Genomic DNA, 22,729 nt, shown 5'->3' with positions numbered 1-22,729 from the left:
CTTTAGAGGTGTGAGATGGCAGAGCCATGCTGCTTACCTCAAGGAATTCCAAGATGTGTCCATAATTCCGTGCTACAAAGTGTAAGGGTCCTAATGGAAGTCAAGTGCAGCACTCTTGTGGCCAGAGGCGGGATGCGTGAGAGCGAGGAAGAGTCATGTCCTCTAATATAGGTAAGATTTGTACCTGTGCGCATGGTGTGATCACCGACCACTGCACAGTGAGCCCCACATGCAGAGGGAGATGTGTGAGTAAACACCTCGCCCTGGAGAGTCCAGTGGTGTGGTTGGGTAGGAGGAAATGGACCTATTGCGTACATGGGAAAAGACAAAGACAAGGCCAAGAAGTGAGTTAGAGGCAACCAGTCGAGGGCTTTGAGGGCCAGGAATAAAAGTTGGGGCTTCATTCAGCCAACAGCGGGGAGCCACGGGGCTCTTCTGAGCAAGACAGTGACACCGCTGGGCTGGAACATTAACGTGGAGGACAGATTGGAGGACAGAGACGCCAGTTAGGAGGAGGCCATCCGGAAACACGCTGAGTCCTGACTCAGGCCGGAGGAGGGCACGGCGAGGGGGACGCGGATGATCCCAATGACATCACAGTGGCAGAGTGGTCAGGGATGAGCACGTGTGGGAGAGAGACCTCAGACCCGGAAAGCAGGCCATGCTTGAACTTGGACTGCCTGCCGGGCAGGTGCGGGTCGCTGGGACCTTGAACGGACAGCGGGTGCACTTGATTGATTGATGCCATCCCAGGAGCTAGACCACAGCCTGACCTCTAGTAGGTGTTTGATGAATGCGGAAGGGATCATGGGAGGATGCATGGACTCGGCAACGAATGATCCAGTGAATGAATGAACAAAGGAATGAATGAGTAAAAGAAGCAGGGGCGGCAGGGAGGGAGGGAGGCAGAGCAGCTTCCAGTGCTCCCAGAGAAGTGCTGGGCTTCCTGACCCTTTTTCCCACCTCCCCCAGCTCAATCCCAGGCCTGAACACAGCCCTGGGCCCAGCCAGGGTTTCCACAGCTGCAGAATATCAGGAGGGGGAGGGAGGCGGAGGGAGAGGGGAAGGGAGGGGCGGGCGGGAAAGGTTTAAACATGATGAACTGCTCGCCACGCACCACTGGCATCCCTCCTCCTCTGAAAAACAGAAGTACTTAGAAGCAAATGTTACTTAAAACCCAGTTAGTGCTGCAGTGATTTAAGGCTCTGCTCTGTGTGCTTTCCCATCAGCCCTGCTGGTTTGGGGCAGGGATGGTGGCCACTCCTGGGGCTGTGACTTCAGCCCAGCCGGGGACCACGGGCCGTCAGGTGGGCGTGACCCAGGGGCCAGTGGTGTCTGAGCCCGTGTGGGGCCTGGGAGCTGGGATCTGTTGCCTCCAGGCAGCCCTCCTGTTGGGACCATTCGTTTCCTTTCAGGTGCATCACTCGCCTGCCGGTCAATAATCACACCATAAATATTATTAATAGTGACTAACATGGATACTCATTGTACACTCATTTGATCCCTACAGCGGCTCTGTGAGCCCTCTCCCCAGTTCACAGATGAAGAAACTGAGACTCAGAGAACGTGAATTTCTCTGTTCTAACAGGAGGTGGTAGAAGCTGGTCCAACATGAAGCACAAGGAGGTGCCTCCCACTGCCCCTCTCACATTTGCACAAACCAGGACTTGAAGAGGAGAACGGATACAAATGAATCCCCCTACCAGGAATAGAAAATGCCACCCAGGCAGGAGGGCAGGTAGAAAAGGCTTCAAAATAATCATATTGATGAGAGTTAATGTTATTGAGGTTTTCTCTACACACTAGAAATGAAGCAAGTCATTTTACGGCACAGTAACAGTTACCATCTCCCCTTCACAGGTAGGTCTTTGCAGGAAGGTAAGCAACTGGCCCAGGGTCACACACGGCCAGGCCATGGCAGAGCCTGGTCTCAAATCCAGGTCGTCCAGTTCCAGAGCCAGACCCCTACCCCTCCTCCAGTTCCAAAACTGCTCTGAGGGGAGGTCTCAAGGCTGCCCTGCGTTCTCTGGTTCGTTAAACAGAGACAATGACAGTACTTGCCGCACAGCATGGTTACAAGAAGCTAGCTGAGAATATGGCTGGGAGTTCCCATTGTGGCTCAGCAATAAGGAAACCAACTAGTATCCACGAGGATGCGGGTTCGATCCCCGGCCCCACTCAGTGGGATAAGGACCCTGTGTTGCCGTGAGCTGTGGGGTAGACGCAGACTCAGCTCAGATCTGGCATTGCTGTGTCTGTGACATAGGCCAGAAGCTGCAACTCGGATTGGACCCCCAGCCTGGGAACCTTCATATGCTGTGAATGCAGCCCTAAAAAATAAAAATAACTGTGAAATGCCATATAGTGGATTTTATCATATGTCCCTGGCGCTTGAATGGTACCTAGGGAGCCACTTTTTGTCCAAAAGACAAGAGAGGAGTTGATGTAGGTGGATGGGAGGCCAAGCAGCTGTGTGGACAGGGAGGCAGAGACTAGAGAGGCAGCTGGGCAGGTGGTGCTGGTACAGTGCTGATGGAGACAGAAATCGCATTGAGTAAAGTCTGGGATTCCTGGGGGCCTGCTGTGTGATCTCGGACAAGTCACTGCCCTTCTCTGGTTCCAGTTTCCTCCTCTGAAAATAAAGTGTGGTGGGGAGATGGGGGCAGTAATGAGTGGGGTAATGATGCTCCCTGAGGCCACTTCATCTCACTGCACTAGTTCAGTTTTCCCGAGGGCTGGCCTGCAGCACAGCGGAACACAGGAAACAGATTTGGGGGTCGGGGTACAGCAGCCAGCTCTCCACACGCTTTGCTACTGGAAACCCAGAACTCCAGAAAATGCGAGAGCCCCCAGGTTCCTGCCCTCCACCCCGCCATCCTGTCCTCATCCTACCAGCTCCGCAAAGACACTGAAAACATGGAGCACCGGGGAGACATCAGATAGACAGTCACTCATCCACCCCGAGCCTCGGTGTCCTGATCTATAAAATGGGCACAGGGGGGCTGTGGCGAGGTGGTAGCTAGGTCCCTTCCAGCTCTGCCAGCCTAGGGTCATGGCCTTCACATGAAGCTTATTTTTTCATAAGGTCATCTGTGTCTTGGGGAACAGGGGTTGGGAGAGGGGAAAGCAGTGCTAACCAATTCTTCCTGGGGAAGGATGCCTTCCAGGAGGAGATGAGATGGGACATGGGTGCCACGTGGCTGAAGAGAATAAGGCAGGGGCTTGAACATACCTGTGTTTGATGCTGGAGCAGCTTGGAGAAAGAATACTACCTTTTTTTGGCTATACCCAAGGCATGTAGAAGTTCCCGGTTCAGGGATCAACCCCGTGCTATAGCTGTAACCAGAGCCATGGCAGTGACAACACTGGACCCTTAGCCCGCTAGGCAACAAGGCTACTCAAAGAATGTGACTTTCTCCAGGAAGCTCCCGGGATTGTTCTGGGTGCTGACCACCTGCATACCCGGTGGTTGCCCCATGTCCTCCCCACGGTCCTGCCCATTTCCATCTGGGTGCACCCCACATGCTCACACACCGACGCCCCACCCTACAAGTCTAGGGGTCCCGCTGACCGACCACACATCCCCACCACCCTGTCCTCAGACCCTTGCCTGAGGCCCTCTAAAGAAACTGAGGAGCCAGGGCTTCTGTCCTGTTTTCTTACTTCCTTCTGCTTTGATTTTGCAAGTTTTTTGACAGCCTGTGGAATTTCAGGCTCGAGTGAAGGCCAGATCTTTATAAGGAAAAAATAGTTAAAGAGAACAACGCTGGGAAATAAATACAGAACCTGCCTCCTTCTCTGCCTGATGTTCTGACAGCGATCCCGGAAAGATCCTGTGACCACAGGACCCCTCAGGGGCCACTCCATTGTGTGAGGCTCCCCTCGAGTTCAAACAATGAGACTTTGCCACATTTGGCTTACAAAAAAAATATGGTATACATTAAAACTTAACATTTCACAATTTAATGCTTTACCACAAAAATTACAATGTGATATAATTGCTCTATTAACAAGATAATTACAGGTTTATTTTTAATTAATTCATAATATGCTGCAGATGGTGTGGTCTGGTTATAAGACCAAGTTTAAAGTTACAGGATGAACAGTTTCTTTTGAGCCTGTCAGGGTAGCTCTGAGACAGGAGAAATAAACTCATTTGAAAAAAACATCAAGACTTGAATGTGAGAAAGGGGGACCCCACTTGAAAGCTTCTCCTGTCCTTTCATGCCCCCCACTCCTGTCCCCATGACAAGCTCTGCTCCTAAATATGCCCACTCTCCCCAGGTACCCTAAGATCTAGACCGGGGGGAAAGTCCTAGATTAACAGTTCAGACCCCTCCACTGACCGGACGGGGGAACCAAGGCCCCAGACAGCAGAAAGAGCACTGGATTTGGAGTCAGGAAAGCCTGTCTTCAAACATGACTCTCTCGCACGACTCATGTAGCCTCAGAAAGTTCAGTTCACCCCTCTGAGCCTCAGTGTCCTCATTTGTGACTTGGGCACAAATAGAGCTCAACTTCTGGAGCTGCAGTGAGGTGTCCAGCAATGGACCCTGGAGTCACGATTCCTGCCCAGGCACACGAGGGCAGCACTGACAGGGCCAGCAGCAGCACTGAGATTAAAACCCAGGCCAGGGTGCTGTGCAGCCCCCATGCTCTTGGGGCTCTCGGCCACTGAGCAGGGAGGTGGACTGGAGGATGGAACAGCCCCTGAGTCCAGGGTGGGTATGCGGCAGGGGGGTGGGGGGGCTGTGTCGCCCGATACAAGTCACGCCCCTCCATGAGTCAGGCTTCCACCCTCCTCCAGCCATGATGGTGGGCAGAGCCGGGTCAGGAGGAAGTGACCAGCTGAGAGAGCATCCCACCGCACCGCTGTCAGACTCAAGTAAAGCTTAGGGGCCTGAAGCCCGCAAGCAAGGAGGAAACAGACCCCACCGCAGGCAGAGAGGTGGCGAGTGAGAGAGAGCAAAGGCCACGGCCCCTCCCAAGGGCTGCAGTGGCATCAGTGTTCCTGGAGAAAACGCAGTGTCAGGTAGAGGGAGGAGAGAAAGAATGCAGCTCCAGCTGTCACAGCTCTCCAAGGACCCCTCCCACAAGCCACCCTAAATCAGGGCTATCCCCAGGGAGACCCCCACCCATTCCCCCAGATTCCCAAATGCCCTATTCTTGGACAGAACAGCCCTCTGGGCCTCTAGAACCAACCCCCACACAGGTCTCATTCTCTCCCCTCCCCCATCCCACCTGTCTGCCCCCTGCCCACGCAGTCTGTCCCAGCTTGGCCCCAGGGCGTATCCCCATACTGTCCTGCACATCCCCTAGGCGGACCCAATCTCCCACCCCTTCCGGGAGCCCCAGGCCCCTCCTCCAAGCCCTCTGCTGCCCCCATTGGTCACTAGCAAATGCACCCAGGCCCCTGACTTTCTCTGATGGGTCCCTTCGTCTTCTTGATCGACGAATGGACCCCTGTGAGAATACAGGGTCTCCCACAGCCCTTTCAATTGGTATCTATTTTCTTTCACACGCCTTGCTCCTAAGGAGCACTTAGCTTACATCCCAGCAACTTCCCTGGCTTCTTCCTTTAACCTCTTTGAAGGGCACGGCAGGCCTCAGACACCCACCGCCCGCCTCCCTGCCTGCTGCAATCATGCACGGACAGCCCTCACCCGCTGATGAGCTGCGCACTCACCTCACCGTCTCCTCCATCAAACTCCTGTCAGCAGTCAGCACCCACGAAGAGGGTCTCGTCTGCTGGCCTCTCAGTTCGCTCTTTTTTTTCCCACCCCCATGGCATGAGGAAGCTTCTGGGCCAGGGATCAAACCCACACAACAGCAGTGACCTGAGCCACAGCAGTGACAATGCCCGATCCTTAACCACTAAGCGGCTGGGGAACTCCCCCTCTGCTCGTCTTGATCTTCACACCAGTGAACTCTGCCTCCATCCCACCTTATGCTCATTCTCCAAGCCCTATGTCCTCATACTTGCACCTCCCTTGAAATCTAGATTGTAACCATCTTTGAAAATACTCCGCCTGCCTGTCACCTCTCCTCCCAGCGCACCCACTACAGTACCCGCATCCTAGCAGCACCGACCTCACTGAGACCCCTTTCACTTTCCCAAATCCATCACCCTAGACACTGACTCCCTTAACCAGCCTGGATGCCACGGGTCAGCGCTCCAGCCAAGTGCTCCCAACACCCTTGTCTTTCTTTGCTTTTGTCGCCTTGCCTGGCAAGTCCCTGATGCTGGTTGAACCCAGCTTTCCACCCACTTTGTGCCAGGCCTGAACAGCGGAAAGCCGCTGAGGAAAATCAGGCACTCGTGATGACTGGACGTCCCTTCCTACTGATGGGCTCTGAAAACGGCCCAGGAACCCTGCGCCAGCTCCCTGGGAAATTCACTCCCCACTCTCTGAGACAACCACTGGTCACCTTCTCTTCTCGAATCCCTAAGACGTCTCTCATTCCTCTACTCTCACCTGATGATCTTGTTTCAAATTTCATAGGGAAAACATAGAATCAGAAAAAAGAAATCTGCCTTGTCTTCCCCCTCCCAACTCCCCCTTCCCTACCTGCCTCTCGACCACCTACTCTGTCCTCCTTCTCGTAATAACACACCATGAGTTCCATCTACCCCCAACCTCTCCCAATGAGTCATCTGTACCCCCTCTTGCCAACGCTAGGGCTTTGTCCCTGTCATTGCCGCCTTTCTCTCCTGCACCATCATCACTCCTTGCTCTGCAGAAACATTGTCACCACACCAACATGCCTTAATATAGTGCATCTTAAAAATGCCTCCATAGGGAGTTCCTGTCATGGCTCAGTGGTTAATGAAGCCGACCAGCATCCTTGAGAACACGGGTTGGATCCCTGGCCTCACTCCGTGGGTTAAGGATCTGGCCTTGCCATGGGCTACGGTATAGGTCGCAGACATGGCTCAGATCCCAAGTTGCTGTGTCCATGGCGTAGGCTGGCAGCTGCAGCTTCTTTTGGATCCCTGGCCTGGGAACCTCCAAATGCCACAGGTATGGCCCTGAAAAGACCAAAAAACAAATTGCCTCTATGGACCCTCACATCCCCTCCGGCTGTTGCCCTGTTTCTCTCACTTGCCTTCATGGAAAAACTCCTCCAAAGAATTGTACATGTCCACTCTCCACCTCTTCACCCCCTCCCTCAGATTCATCACCACCTGCCCACTCAAACGGCTGTGATCAAGGTCACCAATCCCCCACACCTAGTAGAAGTCCATGGTCACGTCTCTGTCCTCGCCATGTGTCATCTCTCGGGAGTCCGCATCGAGTTGATCACTCCCTCCTTTTGAAAGAACTGCTTCTCGTGCTTTCTTCTTCCTCCTTCAGGACCACTTCTGAGTCTCCTTTCCAGGCTTCTCCTCTGCCTGGGCCCTAAGTCTTGGGGTGCCCCAACCCCCTTATGCTGTGTCTGAACCCTTTCTCTTCAGGGGTCTCGTGTACTCACACGGCAGAGACCATCGATGAGCTGATTCTCCACCTCTGACCATTCCTTTGACCTGAGACTCACCCAACTGCCTAGTCCACATCTTTCCTTGAATATCTGAGGCACCTCAGACTCAACTGGTCCAAGAAGAACCACTGATTCCCCTACAAATCCACTCCTTTTCCCTATAAGCCTTCCATATCTCAGGAAGTAGCACCGCCATCCTCCAGTGGCTCAGATACCCAGCTACCCTTGATTCTTCTTTCCATCACATGGGACAGTGGGTTTATTGGCTCCACCTCCTAAGTAAACACATCCGGAAACTGACTGTTTATCACCACCCGCACTGCTACCGCCCAACACTAGTCTCTCACCTGCACTCTTACATCTGTCCCCGGCTGGCCTTCTCTCTGCCCCCCTTGTTCCTTCGCACAGCGGCCACAGCAGGCTTTCTAGAATGTAATTCAGGTCACACTCTACCCATGCTTAAACGCTCCAGGGGCTTCCTGTTGCAACCAGAAATAAATAAACCAGTACCTGACCATGATGCTGTGGATCAGGTTCCTGGAAAGCCTCTGAGGTGGAAAGCAGTGCACAGAAGGTTTCCTGGGGGGGTGCTCTCAGGATCCTGCCTGTGGAGAAAGGAAGCAAGCAGGATGGAGAAGGGAAACAGTGAGCTGAGGTGCAGAGGTAACAGAGGCCTCAGCCCATCACGACGGAGCCCTGGAGCCGGGTGGTCCCTCTGAGTCATTCCACGTAGGGAGGTCAAGCCTTATAGCCCTGCATCGACCTGTTGTCATGGCTGTGGGTTGTCTTCCCCCAGGCATGAGGCTTTACCTTGACTGGACCAGACAGCTCTCTCCAGCTGAATGCAATTCCTAGCAAAGGACTCAGCTGAGAGCTCTCAGCTGCCCACCCTCCCAGAGGAGGAGGAGTGCAGTGTGCGCACACATACACATACACACACACACACACACACACCCCATCCCCGGCATCCAGAGCCCCCGAGACCCTGCATACGGGCTGACTGTCATTCAGCCTCTAAAACGTGCCAAGTTTGAGAACTCTGCTTGTGCTGCTTCCTCTGTGTCTGTTTCTCCATCTGTAGAATGAAGGAAGTAATCACAGCTGCCTTAGAGGGTGAGTGGATTAAATGAGTCAATATATGTAAAAAGCAGTGCTCGCATGTGAAAGTGTTATGTAATCAGAAGAGATGATGACGACAATGATAATGGCAATGGTGATAATGGAGGAAGCTCTCTTCCCTCTTCCCTGCTAAACATCCTCGAATGCACATGGCAGCTTCCCCTCAACAAAGAATTATCTAGTCCAAGATGTCAGTAGAGCCACGGCTGAGCAATCTGGTTTACGCGTTGATTTTCTGTCTCCCCCACAAGGAGAAGGTTGGTCTTACTCTGTCTTGTGGCCCCAGTATCGACACCTGGTAGGTGCTCAGTAAACAGACGTCGACTGGCAGGGCGTATATGCCCTCGATATGCAGTAGGTGGTACGAAAGGTTTGCTCACTGAATGTGTGATAAGCTCGCTGACTTCGGAGCTTAGGATCCTGGGGAGTCATTTAACCTCTCCAAGCTTCAATGTGCAATTTGCTCATTTGCGAAACAACATAAATATTCATTCATGCAGTCGACATGTACCGAGAGTTCACTCAGCTCCTGCCCATCAGCCCTTCAGAACCATTTTAGCGAGCGCTGTGGATTCATCCTTTGGGCCACGCTGACATGTCACCTTCCCTGTGAAGTCCTCCCTGACCCCTGCCTTCCCCAGGGCCCCACCGCCACCGAAAGTCTCTCCTTTGGTTGCCCAAAGCCCCGTGTTCCCAGTACCGTTGGCTGGAAATGCTCCTTTGGTTCTCAGCCCTATCACACACACCCCCTCTTATAACAAATAGTTTGCAACGGCTCCTCTACAATCCTGAAATGAAATTCATAGACAGTATAACCTACCTAGACACATCATTTGAAAATAAATCAACATAATGCCTTAACTCTAATATGAAAGTAAAATAAAGATCATTTCTAATAAAATATGTATTTCAATATGTAAATGTTCAGGTTCAACTACACCAGAAGACTCAAGGAAGAAGTCAGAAGCTTGTACCCACACGCTGGATCAGCACGAGGGCTGCAGACTCAAATGCAACCTGACCCTCAGGGCTTGTGTCTGCGACTCAAATACCACAAAGAGCGTTGCCATCGGAAACGTGATTTCCCCAAAATGATGAATAACTCTGGGTAATGTTTTCAACAGAACAAACTACAATCTTCCTTCAATTTACACAGTAGTTGTATTCCTGGAAAATTCAGTGTATATTAAATCCATGACACAAACGCTTCATTTTATATAGAAAACTGAGTTAGGTTGCAGGCTCTAATAATTACAAACAGATTTTCAACTACTTAAATGTCAACCAGGACATGTGAAAGTCATGCAGGACACGAGGTGATTCTTCGTTATGCAGGATAATCCTGTATGGTTTGCAAGCCTTTTAGGAAATGCTGGCCCTTCCCATTAAAAGCCAGTGGCCTCCCCTGTGGTAACTGTGGTCCTTAATCCCAAGATTCTCCCTAAGGGACAGCACTGTCCCCATGGAGAATTTCTGTTCTCATTTGTCTCTTTCCCCAGGCTGTGAGCCACCAGAGGGCAGATGAACTTGTCCTGTCCAGCACTGTGTCCCCAGAGCCTAGAAGGATCGGGTGCTCAGTAAATACTGATCGCTGAAGCATCTGGGGTCACACCCCACCCACATCCCCTCAGTCGATCGCGGAGGTCACATCCGGATGAACATGCCAACTGCTTCCAAAGCTACAGCAGCCTGTGGGAGTTCTCTGTCCCCTAGGGGTGCCAGCCCATGTGTGGGGCAGGCTCAAAGTGCCGGAGAGTTAACAGCTCAGAGATAACCCACAGCAGATGGGGAGAAACTCCGCGGCTTTCTCTCTGCTACGTGGGACCGATCTGAGGGACACTGGACAGAGTGTCTCCGAAGACCCCCGGGAGACTGAGGCCAAACCACCCGCAAAGACAAGCCTGCATTACACACCCTGCCTGGCTTCCCTTCCCCGTCAGTTCCCTAAGCTTCGCTGCTTCCCGGGCTCTGTTTCCAGTACTATTGCTCCATGACAAACCACCCCAAAGTGTCTGGAAACAGCAACAGTGTTGCTTCTTCTTTCTCCTGGTGCTGTAGGCACGCCAGGGGTTCCCCTGAGGTATAGCCGAGTCTCTCTCATGCAGCTATGTTCAGCTGGTCTGCTGACCTGGAGGGTCAAAGCTGGCCTCACCCAAGCATCGGGCAGGTGGTCCTGGCTCTTGGCTGGGGAGACTCTGTTCTCCCCCTCGTGACTTCCCATCCTTCAGTAGCTGGACCGGCTTCCCTGCACGACACCTCAGGACAGTACCCCAAGATAGCCAAGGAAAAAGCCCCAAGCCTCTTGGGGCCTAGGCCCCAGAAGGCAGTCACCTTTTCTGCTACATCCTGTAGGTCAAGGCAATCACAGGTCAGCCTGGCTTGAGGACACAGACTCCTCTAGGGAGTTGCAGTGAAGGGTGTACTTGCAGGGACAGGACGGGTTTGTGACCATTAAACAATCTTCCACTAAGGGTCTGCTGGGGGTGGGGGGCACACTGACAGTGGAAGATGGAAGCTGAGTGAGAAGTGCTTTGAAAACCAGGCCAAAGCCCTCCCCCGGCTGCCGCCACTGACTCGAACACGTAGCTCCTGGACACAGGCTGGGAGGCAGCAGAGACCTTCCAAGCATCTCTTTTCCATCACCGGACTTGTATTTTTCCACAAGACTGCATAGTTCGCCACAGATACAATTACTGAAGGCAGAACATAAACAGAGGGTGCCACGCGCCTGTGTCTCCAGGGGTAATTAAATCCTCCTCTGAAAACAGCAAGTCTTGAAAGCATGCCTCAGTGTGCGCCCTGTCGAAAGCAGGGGGTGGCCAGGGACTCCTCAGGGTGGAGAAGGAGCCGAGGGTGGGGAGGCAAAGGCAGCCAGCAATCCTGGGAGCACTCTCTCCAGGAGGCCTCGGCCAGAGAAAACAGATGCTCAGCTTCAGCAGCAGGAGGGAGTTCAATGTCAAGGAGAACTTCTCTTGCCACCAGGACCATGTTTAGACCCCAGCACAGGGTCTCCTCCATTGCTAGTGGTGGGGAGAGGAGAGAAAGAGGGAAGCCTGGCTGGGACAGAGCAGGAGAGGGGTACCAGGTGCCTTCCAGCTGTGCTCTGTGTCACAGGGAGGCTGGCATCAGAGGAGGAGACCTTCTGGATCAGGGAGAGGAAGAGACCACGGAGCCTTGAAGACCTGCTCTGGGCAGGCGATGTGCGAGACACTTCATACCCATGCTCACTTGATCTGTCCCCATTTTATGGATCTGAAAGCTGAGTCTCAGAGATGTGAAATGCTACGCCCAAGAGCACCACCTTGCTATGTGGCAGAGCAGGGACGAAGGTCTTTTGACTCCAAAGCTCGTGGGAGCATCCACAGGTGAGCCACAGGCAAGGTGTGGTGTCTGGACAGCAAAGAGAAGAGAGGGCCTTTCCAGAAGGGAAGAAGCACTTCTGCCTTAAAATACTTGCAGGCCAGTCACAGAAAAGAAGCATGCTTTATTCTGCGTCTCCAAAGACCAGAAATAGGCCAGGCAGTAGATGTTATCAAGACAGATTCTGGTTTAAGAAAGAACTTTTAATAAACAGAAATGTCCCACTTTGAAACAAATGAGCTGTGTGGATAGGGAATGAGCTCCGCATCTCTGGAAGCATGTAAGCACAGCACAGATGCTCACCAACAGAACTTCTGCAGAAAGGCTAGACCCGTGAGTTTTCCAGAGCTCGAGCTTCTCTGGGAGGAGCTGAGGTGCCCTAGCTGTGGCGCCCCAGTGTAAGGCACAGGAGACTTGGTAACTAATGGACGGGCTCAAGGCCCCATGTCCTCTCTTCCCTGAGCCTCCAGACAACCTCATCTCATTGCTGTTCTCCTGGCAGAGCCACCGGCTGGAGGAGGAGAGCGATCAGGTGGCCCCCAGCCCCGCCCGCGTGCTGAACCGGCAACCAGTTAACCCGCTGACCCTTAATCAAAGGATGGATACGGCGCTCCTCCGGCTCCAATTACGCTGCAGGAGGCTCATGTGGTGGCAAGAGGCAGAAGGAGCGGGAGGTAGAGACAGCAGAGATGGAAGGGTCCTGGGGGAGCCCGCAGCTGCGGCCTCAGCCTGGGGCTGGGGACGGAGAGGAGGAGGGTCTGCTTCTCCAGCCCCCGGAACACTGGCACCTCGGCTCCATCCCCAGCTCACAGAGCTCAGCCACCAGGAAGGCCCCTCGGCCAGGCCGGGAGAGGCTGGTGTGGGCGAGGCAGAGGGGAAACGAAGGGCCGTGAGGGAGCCCAGGCCCTGGTGGTACCAGGGAGGTGAGCCGTCAAGGCCATCAACGTCCCTGTCCCCCAAGCAACACCCCTCCACACATGGGCACCTGTCACCCTGGGAGCCCGCCTACACCCCGTTTCACACAACGGTGTCACCCCGTGTCCCCCCTGGGAGCAGAGACAGGGCAGCATGAATAGAACACACCTACCTGCAACCCCTAAGATCCTTCTCATCTGTGGAATCTAGCTGGAATTTCCAGAACAAGATGGTCTAGGAGCCCTGCCTGTCTAGGCCTCCTTCCTCTGCCCCCTCAGCTTCATCTCCACTCAGAACCTGGCAGGTGAGCAGCGGGTTGGGGCCCTAAAGCTACCTGTTGGGAGGAATGGGAGGCTCCCATCTGAGAAGTGCAGTCTGATGGGGAGACACCGGAGGAGTTTCCAGTCTGATGGGGGAGGCAGGGCCTGAGGTCAAGAACCTAGTCTGAGGGAGGAAGACAAAATCCGCAGAGATGGACTCACACAGCGAGAGGGTCCCCTGCCCTCTGTCACCCTTGCACACGTCAGTGCTGGGAGAGCAGTGTATACGCAGAAGGAAGGACAGAGGTCAATCCTGGGGACACCCCTGAGGAGGAGGTAAGCCCTGAAGCGGCTTCACTTCCTCCAGCCACTGCCTCCGAAGGCGTTTCCCGGAGCACAGGCGCACCGGGCTATACAGCTGTGGGAGCCAAGAAAGAGCAGCTTATTAATTTAATCCTTAAGCAAATTTACAAAATTGTCAGTGGATTTGCAGGAAGCCAAAGGAAGTGGCTTCCAGGGAAGCTGGCAGCTGCTGTGTGGGGAGTGGGCAGGGAGGAGGCTGCAGTGTCACAGCCCCTTCCCCAGCACTTCCTGGCAGGGCCTCTGCTCCTCAGCATCTCTCCCCCCAGTCTCTTCTCTAGAAGCAGAACCTGAAAATTGGCCAGAGAGGATTTCAGCCACATTGGCAACTAACAGGAATAATTCTAAGGTACTAAGTGCTTTCGGCATGCTGGTTACTGAGCAAACATGAACTCATTTCATCCTGTACTTTTCTTCCATTTTTTTCACCTTTATTGAACTATAAGGGACAAATAAAACTGAAATAAGGCAAGTGCTATTACTAGACCCATTTTGCAAATATAGAGACTGAGGCACAGAGCCCTTAGGTCACATGTGGCCCAAGGTCACACAGCTCGTAAGCAGTAGGGACAGGAGGGATCCGAGCCAGGCTGTCTGGCACCGGAAGCCGACATTCTCAACCTCTCTGCCATCCCACGACCTTAGTCTCTTGCCTCTCTCTCTCTCTCTTTTCCTTCTGGCTTCTGCGCAAAAGGTGGGCAGTGGGGGTGGAGAAATCACCTTTGGTTCCAGCCTCGCATCCCCATGGGGATGGTGGGCCTGCTACCTCTCATGCTGTCCCCAAGGGCAGCGCCCAGTGTCACCCTGGCCGCTGCCACTCAGTGCCAGGGGAACATCTCTCTCGCATCCTTCCTGCCCTCCTTCACCGGATCCTTCTCTCTCCCACCCCCTCTCCTTCCCAAGTGACGGAACAGAGGGCAATCTGGGCTTCCCTTCAAGATGGGGGCCTCCAGAGAAGACGGACCTGTGTCCTGAGCTTCGGCCGCAGGCCCTCTCAGTCCCTGAGGAAGGCACAGCTCTCAACGGAGTCTCAGGCCTTCATGTCCTGCAGTGACTTCCCTGTGAGCATAATAAGGCCTGTGCCCATTAGCCTTCTGGTTAGAGAGGACTCGGGTGAGCCAGCCGACCCAGCCCCTGCTGACCCAGCCCCAGCCCCAGCCCCTGAGTCTCAGTTCCCAGGGAAGCTGAGGCCAGTTAACCTGTTTGGAGAGTTCACTGATTAAGCACTGATAAGAAATGAGAACAAACATCTGACCAGCCTGCAACCCCGCCTGGGCCTGGTCCCTGGTAGGTCCAGCTCTAGCACCTCTGTCCGACAGATCCCTCATTAGCATCTTCATGTGAGAAGCGTATGCAATGAGGCATCAGAGGAAATCCCCAGCATTTAAATTCATTAACAGTCTCTGGAAGTCTTCATTGCAGAGGTGGAATTATCGTTAAACTGCTTTTAACTTACCAGCTGTGTACTAAACGGCAGAGGAACCTGGCTCCAGGACTTAGGGGAACTGGGGGGCACAGTCATCTGGGGGCCCAAACTCAAGCCCAGGGATGCCGAGGCTCCTGGCTGGAGAGCTGTGTTTTCTAGCTCCTGCTCCACATTCCAATGATGAGTGAAAAATTCAATCAACCAGCTGGCTTGTCCACTTAGGAACAGCCGCCTCGACTGATATTGATGTGGCTGCGCATTTCAGGTTAAGTTTTGTGACCCTGCTTCCCTCTGCTCAGCATCTGATGGATGATGGAGGAAATGTCTCTCCTTTCCCAGGCGTGGCCTCCCCCTGCCTGGCCAGACCCCGCGCATGCATCAGGCAGTCGCTCCCTCCAGGAAGCAGTTCCTGACGCTCCCCCAGCCCCGTCATCTCCCTCACAGTCCCAGCACACAGCCCACAGGGCAGCCATGACCTTGCCAAGATCTATCTCCTCCACGTGCCTGAGAACCCCAGAGGCAGAATCTGGCCTCTGTGTGCCCCAGAGCCCAGCCAGCACCTGGCACAAAAGATATGCTCCACGAAGATTCACTGAATTAATTAATTGATCGATTAAATGTTCTTCCTCGCCTGCAGTGTCGATCACGGTGCCTGACTCATTGCGGTTTCTCAATAAATATTTGCTGAATAAATACGGAACGGCAGATAAGCTGTAGCTGCTGCAGGAACGGGGTGGAGGTAAGGAGGTTAAGATTCAGAAATTCAATGCTTTATTCAACAAATATTAATTGAGTAACTAATCAGAATGATGGTTAATATTTATATTGGGCTTCCTATCTACAAAACACAAGTTAACTCGTTTAGTATTTATAACAACCCTGTGCAGAGGATTCTCAGACTATCCTCACTCGACAGATGTGAAAACTGAGGCACAGACCATCTAAGCATCGTGCCCAAGGCTGTATGACCCATGAGTAACAGAGTGGGGACTTGAACCTAGGGATCTAGCTCAGGGCAGTGCTGTCCAGAGCAAGTATAATGTGAGCTGTGTGCGTAATTTTACATTTTCTAAGAACCCCATTCTACAGAGTAAAAGTAAATAGTGGGATTAATTTCAATAAGATACTTTACTTAACCCAATATATCCAAAATACTATCAGTTTAACATATAATCAATATAGAAAAGTGTTAGCGACAACACTCTCATTTTCATGAGCTTTGGAAATCCAGCGTGGATTTTTAGACTCACAGCGCTTCTCAGAGTGGACACTCAACACTGCAAGCACTCAATGGCCATGTGTGGCAAGTAGCTACAGTACTGGATGGTGCTCAGCCAAAGTCTGGATTCCAACGCACAACTGCCTCTGCCTATTTTGTGTCTGGCACAGATGCTTGAGGACACAAAGATGAATCAGGCACAGTCTCTTCAAGGAACTCACACAGTTTGTTGGGAAAGACACGGGATGTGAACACGCACTGTGATGGGTGTTTGTAACGTGAGACAAGATAAGATCACGGTGAGAGCATGGTGTTAGACTCACCCAGAGGGAGCACCTAATCAAGTCTTGCGGGTGGGGCTTCAGGCAGTCAGGGAAAGCTGCCGGAAATCAGAGACCCGAAGTTTGAATTGGTGAGCCAAATAAAGAGGCCGGGAGCAGTAAGTGCAAAGGTCCAGTGGTGGGAGAGCGGACTGCAAATCCCTAAGATGGCAAGCAGGTCATTCAGAACAGTGGAGTCAGGAGTCTGAAGTGGGTGGAGAGGTTGAAAGCTGAAGCTGGAGAGGGAGGCAGGGGCCAGAACACACCAGGGCGCACATAAGCCACAGTGAAAGGGTTTGGACTTGACCCTTAAAAAGAGAGAGACACACCGAAAAATTCTAAATGAGGAAGTGATGGGATCAGACATGCATTTCAGAAATGAGTCTGGAGGAGTTAATACCACAGATGGGAGGCTGTGACCAAGGTCGGGCGATGGAGCAGAGGCCATGGCACATGAGAAAAGATGAGGAAGTGCAGTCAACGGGACTTGGTGATTGTACACGGTGGAGGCTGAGTGGAAAATGCGACCCCTGGGTTTCTGATGGGGCCATGCATTGAGAAGGAAGACCGAGGGCGTTTGGAGAAGAGGATGCAGAGTTTGGATTCTGTCAAGTTGAATTGCAGGTAATGGATGGACAGGCCTTAGAATAGCTTAGGAGAGAAGCTGGGGCTGAAGGCACAGACTGGGAACTTCTGTGGACGGGTGGTCATTGTGACTGCGGGGCAGACTCTCTGGACCCCACCTTCTTTGGAAGACAAGGCACACCCAAGATGTGGCCACAAGTTCTCCTGGGGTTACATGCAGTTAGGTGAAAGGGAAAAAACACCCTGAGACTTAGGGCCAAAGAGTCATCTTTGTACTCTCATTTCATCTGTGTTAACAGCTTGAGGGAGTAGACCATGGGGGCCAGAAGAGGCGACGTGACTTGTCCTAAGCCTCGGAGCCTGTTAGTGGTCAAGCTGAAGCCAGAACCTAATTCCAGCGTCCTTTCCTCCATCCATCCACCCACCCCCGCAGGCAGCAGCTACTGACTGAGCATCTACCATATGCAGTGCACTAGGCACTGGGGGTGCACAGTTGAGCCCTGCCATGCTATGCTCAGGATTTAAAGATGAGAAAGGGCCTGGCAGAAAGGCCAGTGGTATAAAGGGCCAGTGGGAAAGACCCATGTGGTGGAAGCCAATCAGGCCAGGCAATGACAAAGGGGCTCACACGAGCAGCGAATCCAGGCTGGGGAGAGGAGGCCATGGTGAGATGAAGGGTCTGTGCTTTTGCAAAGCCCTGGCCCCACAGACCCAGATGCCTCAACTTTCCACACCAATAATGACTCCTTCTGGCCCTAATGCCAGCAGAAGGGCCTGGGACGGCACAAAGAAGTCCTGTTAAAACCACCTGTGTTCGGTTCTGCATGGCACTTTTCCAGCGGCTCACCCTGGGGATGAGGCAGCAGGAACAAGGTCATGTCCAGTTTGGAAGCTATGGCTCATGGTGTGGCCTGGCCTCCACGCCCTCCTCAGTGAAAGGGACCAGATCGGCCCTTCCCTGTCCCAGCTGAGCCTTGGAGTCATCTCACAGCTTGTCCACCATGCAGATACCTGAGCCCGGCTTGAGGACTCAATCCTCCCAAGAATGGAGACCGCCTGGGCTTGAAAGCTGTGGGACTCGAGAGAGCTCTTCAGCCCGGACCTCAGAGCTCATGGGAGGCACAGGGAGCAGAAGAGAGTGCTGGCCGGCTGTCAGACCCAAGCCTTAAAACCCACGGTCTTCCTCGCCCTCCCACCCTGTCATCATGGTGCCCAGTTACGGAGAGAACACTCAGGAGCACACCCGGCCACACTCAAGGGCAAAGCCCAGTGCCCTGGTCTGCCCACATTCAACAGACCAGGTGGCCTTCTGGGCTTGCCAGGTTTAGAAATAAAAACACAGGATGCCCAGTTAACTGCAATTTCAACCACGAATAATTTTTTCATAGAAGTGTGTGTCCTTCAGTATGGGCCAAATGATTAGATGAAAGGCCTTCCCAGCCTCTGGGCTTCTGGAAGCAGGAGGAGCCTTCCCCTGGAATTCTATCCTGCCACCTCTGAGGGGTGAACAAGAGAGGCTATTTCAGATTGAAATAGGCAGAGTGGGAAGAGGATCAGGGCATCAGCTCCAAGCAGCCTATAGCACCAGCCTCAGGTGATCCAGCCGTTATCTCCATCACCTCAAACCGCTCCCTCACCCCCAGACTACCAGCCCCAGGCCCCACAGCCCACAGCAGCACAGCCGGGATCCCCACTCTCTGGAGAGGAGGGGGCTGGGGGGGGAGATCTCCTGATTAGGACAAGGTACCAGCTTACCGACTGGAAGGCCCTGGAACTGGCAGACTCAGGGAAGGAGTCCCTCTGTGACTTCTGCTCATCCAACCCCAAATGATGGGCCATGGACAAGGCCATGAGCCCTCCCAGGCCTGAGAAGGAACTCAAGTTCATCATACACAGGCAATTGTGTAAATCTCTCCCATCCCATAGCCCGCCCCTAAACGCACGCGCACGCACACACACACACGCATTAATATTCCCAGCTCTTCCCAGCTCAGCCCCGGCTCCCTGCTCTCCCAACTCCCAAGACGGACTCTTAACTATTTGGAGATTCAAAACTGAGGAGCAGTGAGGCTGTCAGCCCCACCATATCCCCTAAAGCCATCACCCCAGAGCCACCAGCTAATTGGCTGTGGGATAACGAGGGCCCTGTGCTCCCAGAAGGCCAGCACTGCCGTTCTAGGACATTAGCCTCCTATATGAGGAGCCACGTTCCGCTGCAAACACAAACACAGCTCCAGAGATGCATTGGCGGGGTTGGGGCTGCCCTGGGGTGGGGGAAAGAAGCAATATACCTCCGGAAGCCCTTTATTAACTCTCTAATTAATTCGCTCCCAACGCTGCGGGGAGCCCAGCCTGGGAGCCCACAGGAGGGGAGAAGGATGTGGGAGGAAGATTTCAGGTTGAAAGAACTGTTGTAGCTGAGAAACGGGAGTGCGGGAGGAGAACCTGGTTGTGCAGGTGGGGAAAGGAAGGCCCATGGGGGGCACCTGAGGTCCAGATGTGGTGGGGGTGGAGCCTCCTGGTTCAGCTCAGCTAAGCCAGGAGCCCTGGTGATCCCCCTTCTGGCTAAAGGGCTTATTCTGAGAGGAGGTGGGGAGCGGAGGGGTGTGACAGGAACGGGGACCTGGGCCAGGTGGCCTGGGGAAGGGCGGCTGGCAGGAGCAGGCAAGGCGGGAGGCCTCCCCTTAGCTGGAATGGCTGTCACTTCTCAGGCCAAGACCAGGAAGGCTGTGAGGCAGGCTCCCCCTGAACTTGAACAAATGTTTCCCTCTTGTTTGAAGGACTGAGGCTGCTGACAGCCTGGCTCCCACAGGGACCTCCAGAAGCAGATGTGTCACAGGGGCGGCGTGTGTCTTCACAGGGCCACACGCCACACACAGACACGTTCCTGCCATCAGGAACACAAGCAACACGGCTCACCTTGGGGCACATGCCCCAGATAGTCCATGCATGACAGTCACATGTACACGTACACACACACACACACACACACACACACACACACACACACACACAGCAGGGGAGATGCAGGAGAGGGGAGGAGGACCTAAAGCAACACCCTGGCCCCCCAGCAGCCCCAGAACTGCCACCTGGCCCAGGCCCGACCACACGGTGATGGGCCCCACCAGGAGCTCTTCCAGCTGGGCTACTCTCAGGTTTCTCATCATCCCTTTTCTTTTTTTTTTTTTTTTTGGCTTTTTGCCATTTCTGGGGCTGCTCCCTTGGCATATGGAGGTTCCCAGGCTAGTGGTCGAATCGGAGTTGTAGCCGCCAGCCTACGCCAGAGCCACAGCAACGCCAGATCTGAGCCGCATCTGAAACCTACACCACAGCTCACGGCAACGCTGGATCCTTAACCCACTGAGCATAGAGCAGGGACGGAACCCGCAACCTCACGATTCCTAGTCGGATTCGTTAACCACTGCGCCACGACGGGAACTCCTCACCATCCCTTTTCGTAACAAACATTTTGGGGCTGCCCTCTTGAAATGAAATGTAATTCAGAGACTATAACGTCTACTACTTCCTTACATAATTTTATAACATAAAGGAGAAATACATGGGAGGAAAGATTATAATGAAATGATACACTTTGCAGCGCATGAAAGAATGCTTGAGCACAGCGATTGTGAAGACACATGAAGGAGTCTTGCTCCTGTACCTGACGACACCGTGAGCTTAGTACCTGCAAGTGCTGGCGGAGCAGCGGGCTCGTCTCAGGACTGCGACACTATAAGCGGCATTGCTGTTCACAGTGTAGTTTTCCAAGTGGCAAACGGGTCTCAGTAAAACACTCATCAAAACAAAGTCCAATGGTAAAGAATCCGACTAGGATCCATGAGGATGTGGGTTCCATCCCTGGCCTTGCTCAGGGGGTTAAGGATCCAGCATTGCCGTGAGCTGTGGTGTAGACCACAGATATGGCTCGGATCCTGTGTTGCTGTGGCTGTGGACTAGGCCAGCAGCTGTAGCTCCAACTCAACCCCTAGCCTGGGAACCTCCATATGCCACAGGTGTGGTCCTAAAAAGACAAAAAAACAAAAAAAACAAAGTCCACTCTTCCTTCCATTTACTCAGTGGTTACATTCCTAGAAGATATTCTATGTTTCCACAGACACACACACACAGTCATGTACATATACATATGAATAAATACGTAGATTTTATATATAAGTATATATCACATTTATACATATACATACACACACATAACATTTATAAATATATAAAATCACGCCCCCGAATAGCGGAAACGTAAGTAACACCAAGTTCTGGCCTCAGCAAATCTACGCAGGCGTTTCGCCTCCGTGACGTCTGGGAGGACCTGCGGCATCTTGGTCGTGTCCGCTAGGTGCCAGGGGCCCTCAGTCAGGGCGGTGGTCCACAGTGCCCCCCAGAGAAGCACCAGCTCAGACCCCCTTGAGGCGACGTGCAGGGTACAGCAGCACCCTCTGTGGACTGAGGCGAAGGACACAAGGGACAAAGGATGGAAGCTAGTTTGAAGATAGCAGAGCCTGTGACCCAGTGAGGAGTGGTGGTTAGCACAGAGGCAAAGGCTGGCTGGGGCCACAGCGTGACACGACACTGGGCACACCCTGTCTGTGAGGCAGGCTTTGGGCTTCTCCTCACACTGGGGGTGGGGAGGCGGGAGTGAAGCTCTAGGAGGTTAATTGGTTGAGTCCAAGTTTCTCTCAGTCAAAAACCCTCACTCTCTCTAAGTCCCCTCTTGCCCTCAGGAGAGGCTCTGGGGAGGCGTCGGGATTTGCAATGATAATCACGCCATTCAAGATAAAAGACAGAGAGTTTCCCAGCAGGCAGAGTGAACGGAGAAAGCCATCCCAGGTGGGGAGACGGTGTGAGCAAAGACTGGAAAAGTACATTCAAGTCACATGAGTCTGAGTTTGGTTGGGAGATGGACTGTGTGTAGCTGCGATGGACGATAACGTGGAAACGATGGGTTAGGCCACATAATAAATAGTCTTGAATGTCCAAGTAGGGAGTTGGTCTTGACTCGATAGGGACGAGGGAGCCAGTGAAAGTTCTTGGGCAGGGGAGGGAGGTACCCCAGATGTCCCCTGGGTAGCATGCAAGGCCCTGAACTAGGCTCCACAGCCACTTCCCTGGTCCCCCAAACGAGGCTCAGCTCAGTCCCACTCCTAAGCCAGGCCTCTTCCAGGGGCTGGTGCTGTCAAGGAATTCCTCCCAGCCTCCTCAAGCCATTTTCAAGCCATAATTAATTGCACAGTAACGAGGATCTAATTGCCTTCCCCCTGCCAGCACCCCAGAGATGATGGGCTGTACCTGGAAGAAGGTGTGTTCAGAAGAAACAAGTTAATTAACACCCTGAACAAAGAGGCTGCTAATTGCATTGTTTCCCTGACTGGGGAAGACCCTTTTTAGGAATGGGAGGCTGCTGCCTTGGGCTCGCTGTCGGAAAAACCTCAGGTCTCTGGGTGAAGAGGCGCTGTTCCTTCCCCTCCCAAAACAAGAACTGCAGTAACAGCCACCCTGGCTGCACAAGCAAGGGTTGCGTTTTCCGAGCAGAGCCAAGGACGCAGGTGCCTTCCTGTCCCTCAGTTAGAGATGGACGAACTGAAAGCAAAAAGGACGCAGGATCTAGAGGCTTGGCAGCTTGGGTGCTGTTCCACAGCGCTCCTGCCGTGACCCAGCGAGTGGGTAGAGGGGC

At 53.3% G+C, this 22,729-nt stretch overlaps 1 protein-coding gene across 6 annotated transcripts in view; it reads right to left on the bottom strand.

Annotated features, from left to right (window-relative positions):
* CCT6B (chaperonin containing TCP1 subunit 6B) overlaps window positions 1–22,729 on the bottom strand; it is a 277,630-nt gene that overhangs the window by 93,841 nt on the left and 161,060 nt on the right. For 4 of the 6 annotated variants that reach the window (XM_084985135.1, XM_084985138.1, XM_084985133.1 and 1 more), the window contains one exon: window positions 7,990–8,084. In XM_084985135.1, the coding sequence (XP_084841261.1) occupies window positions 8,009–8,084 (76 nt within the window). In that variant the 3' untranslated portion in view covers window positions 7,990–8,008. Of the gene's footprint in view, window positions 1–7,989; window positions 8,085–16,461; window positions 16,621–18,798; window positions 18,909–22,729 lie in introns of those variants that run through there. The other 2 variants (XM_084985139.1, XM_084985137.1) reach the window with 2 other exon arrangements.

This window comes from Sus scrofa, chromosome 12, assembly GCF_054392235.1.
Source record: "Sus scrofa isolate SSC_HxYL_T2T_F1_AM1 chromosome 12, Sscrofa_HxYL_maternal_Yorkshire_Landrace_v2.0, whole genome shotgun sequence".
NCBI lineage: Eukaryota > Metazoa > Chordata > Mammalia > Artiodactyla > Suidae > Sus > Sus scrofa.
The sequence above is the reverse complement of the archived record's forward strand: the minus strand, read 5'-3'. Positions and strand labels throughout refer to the sequence as shown.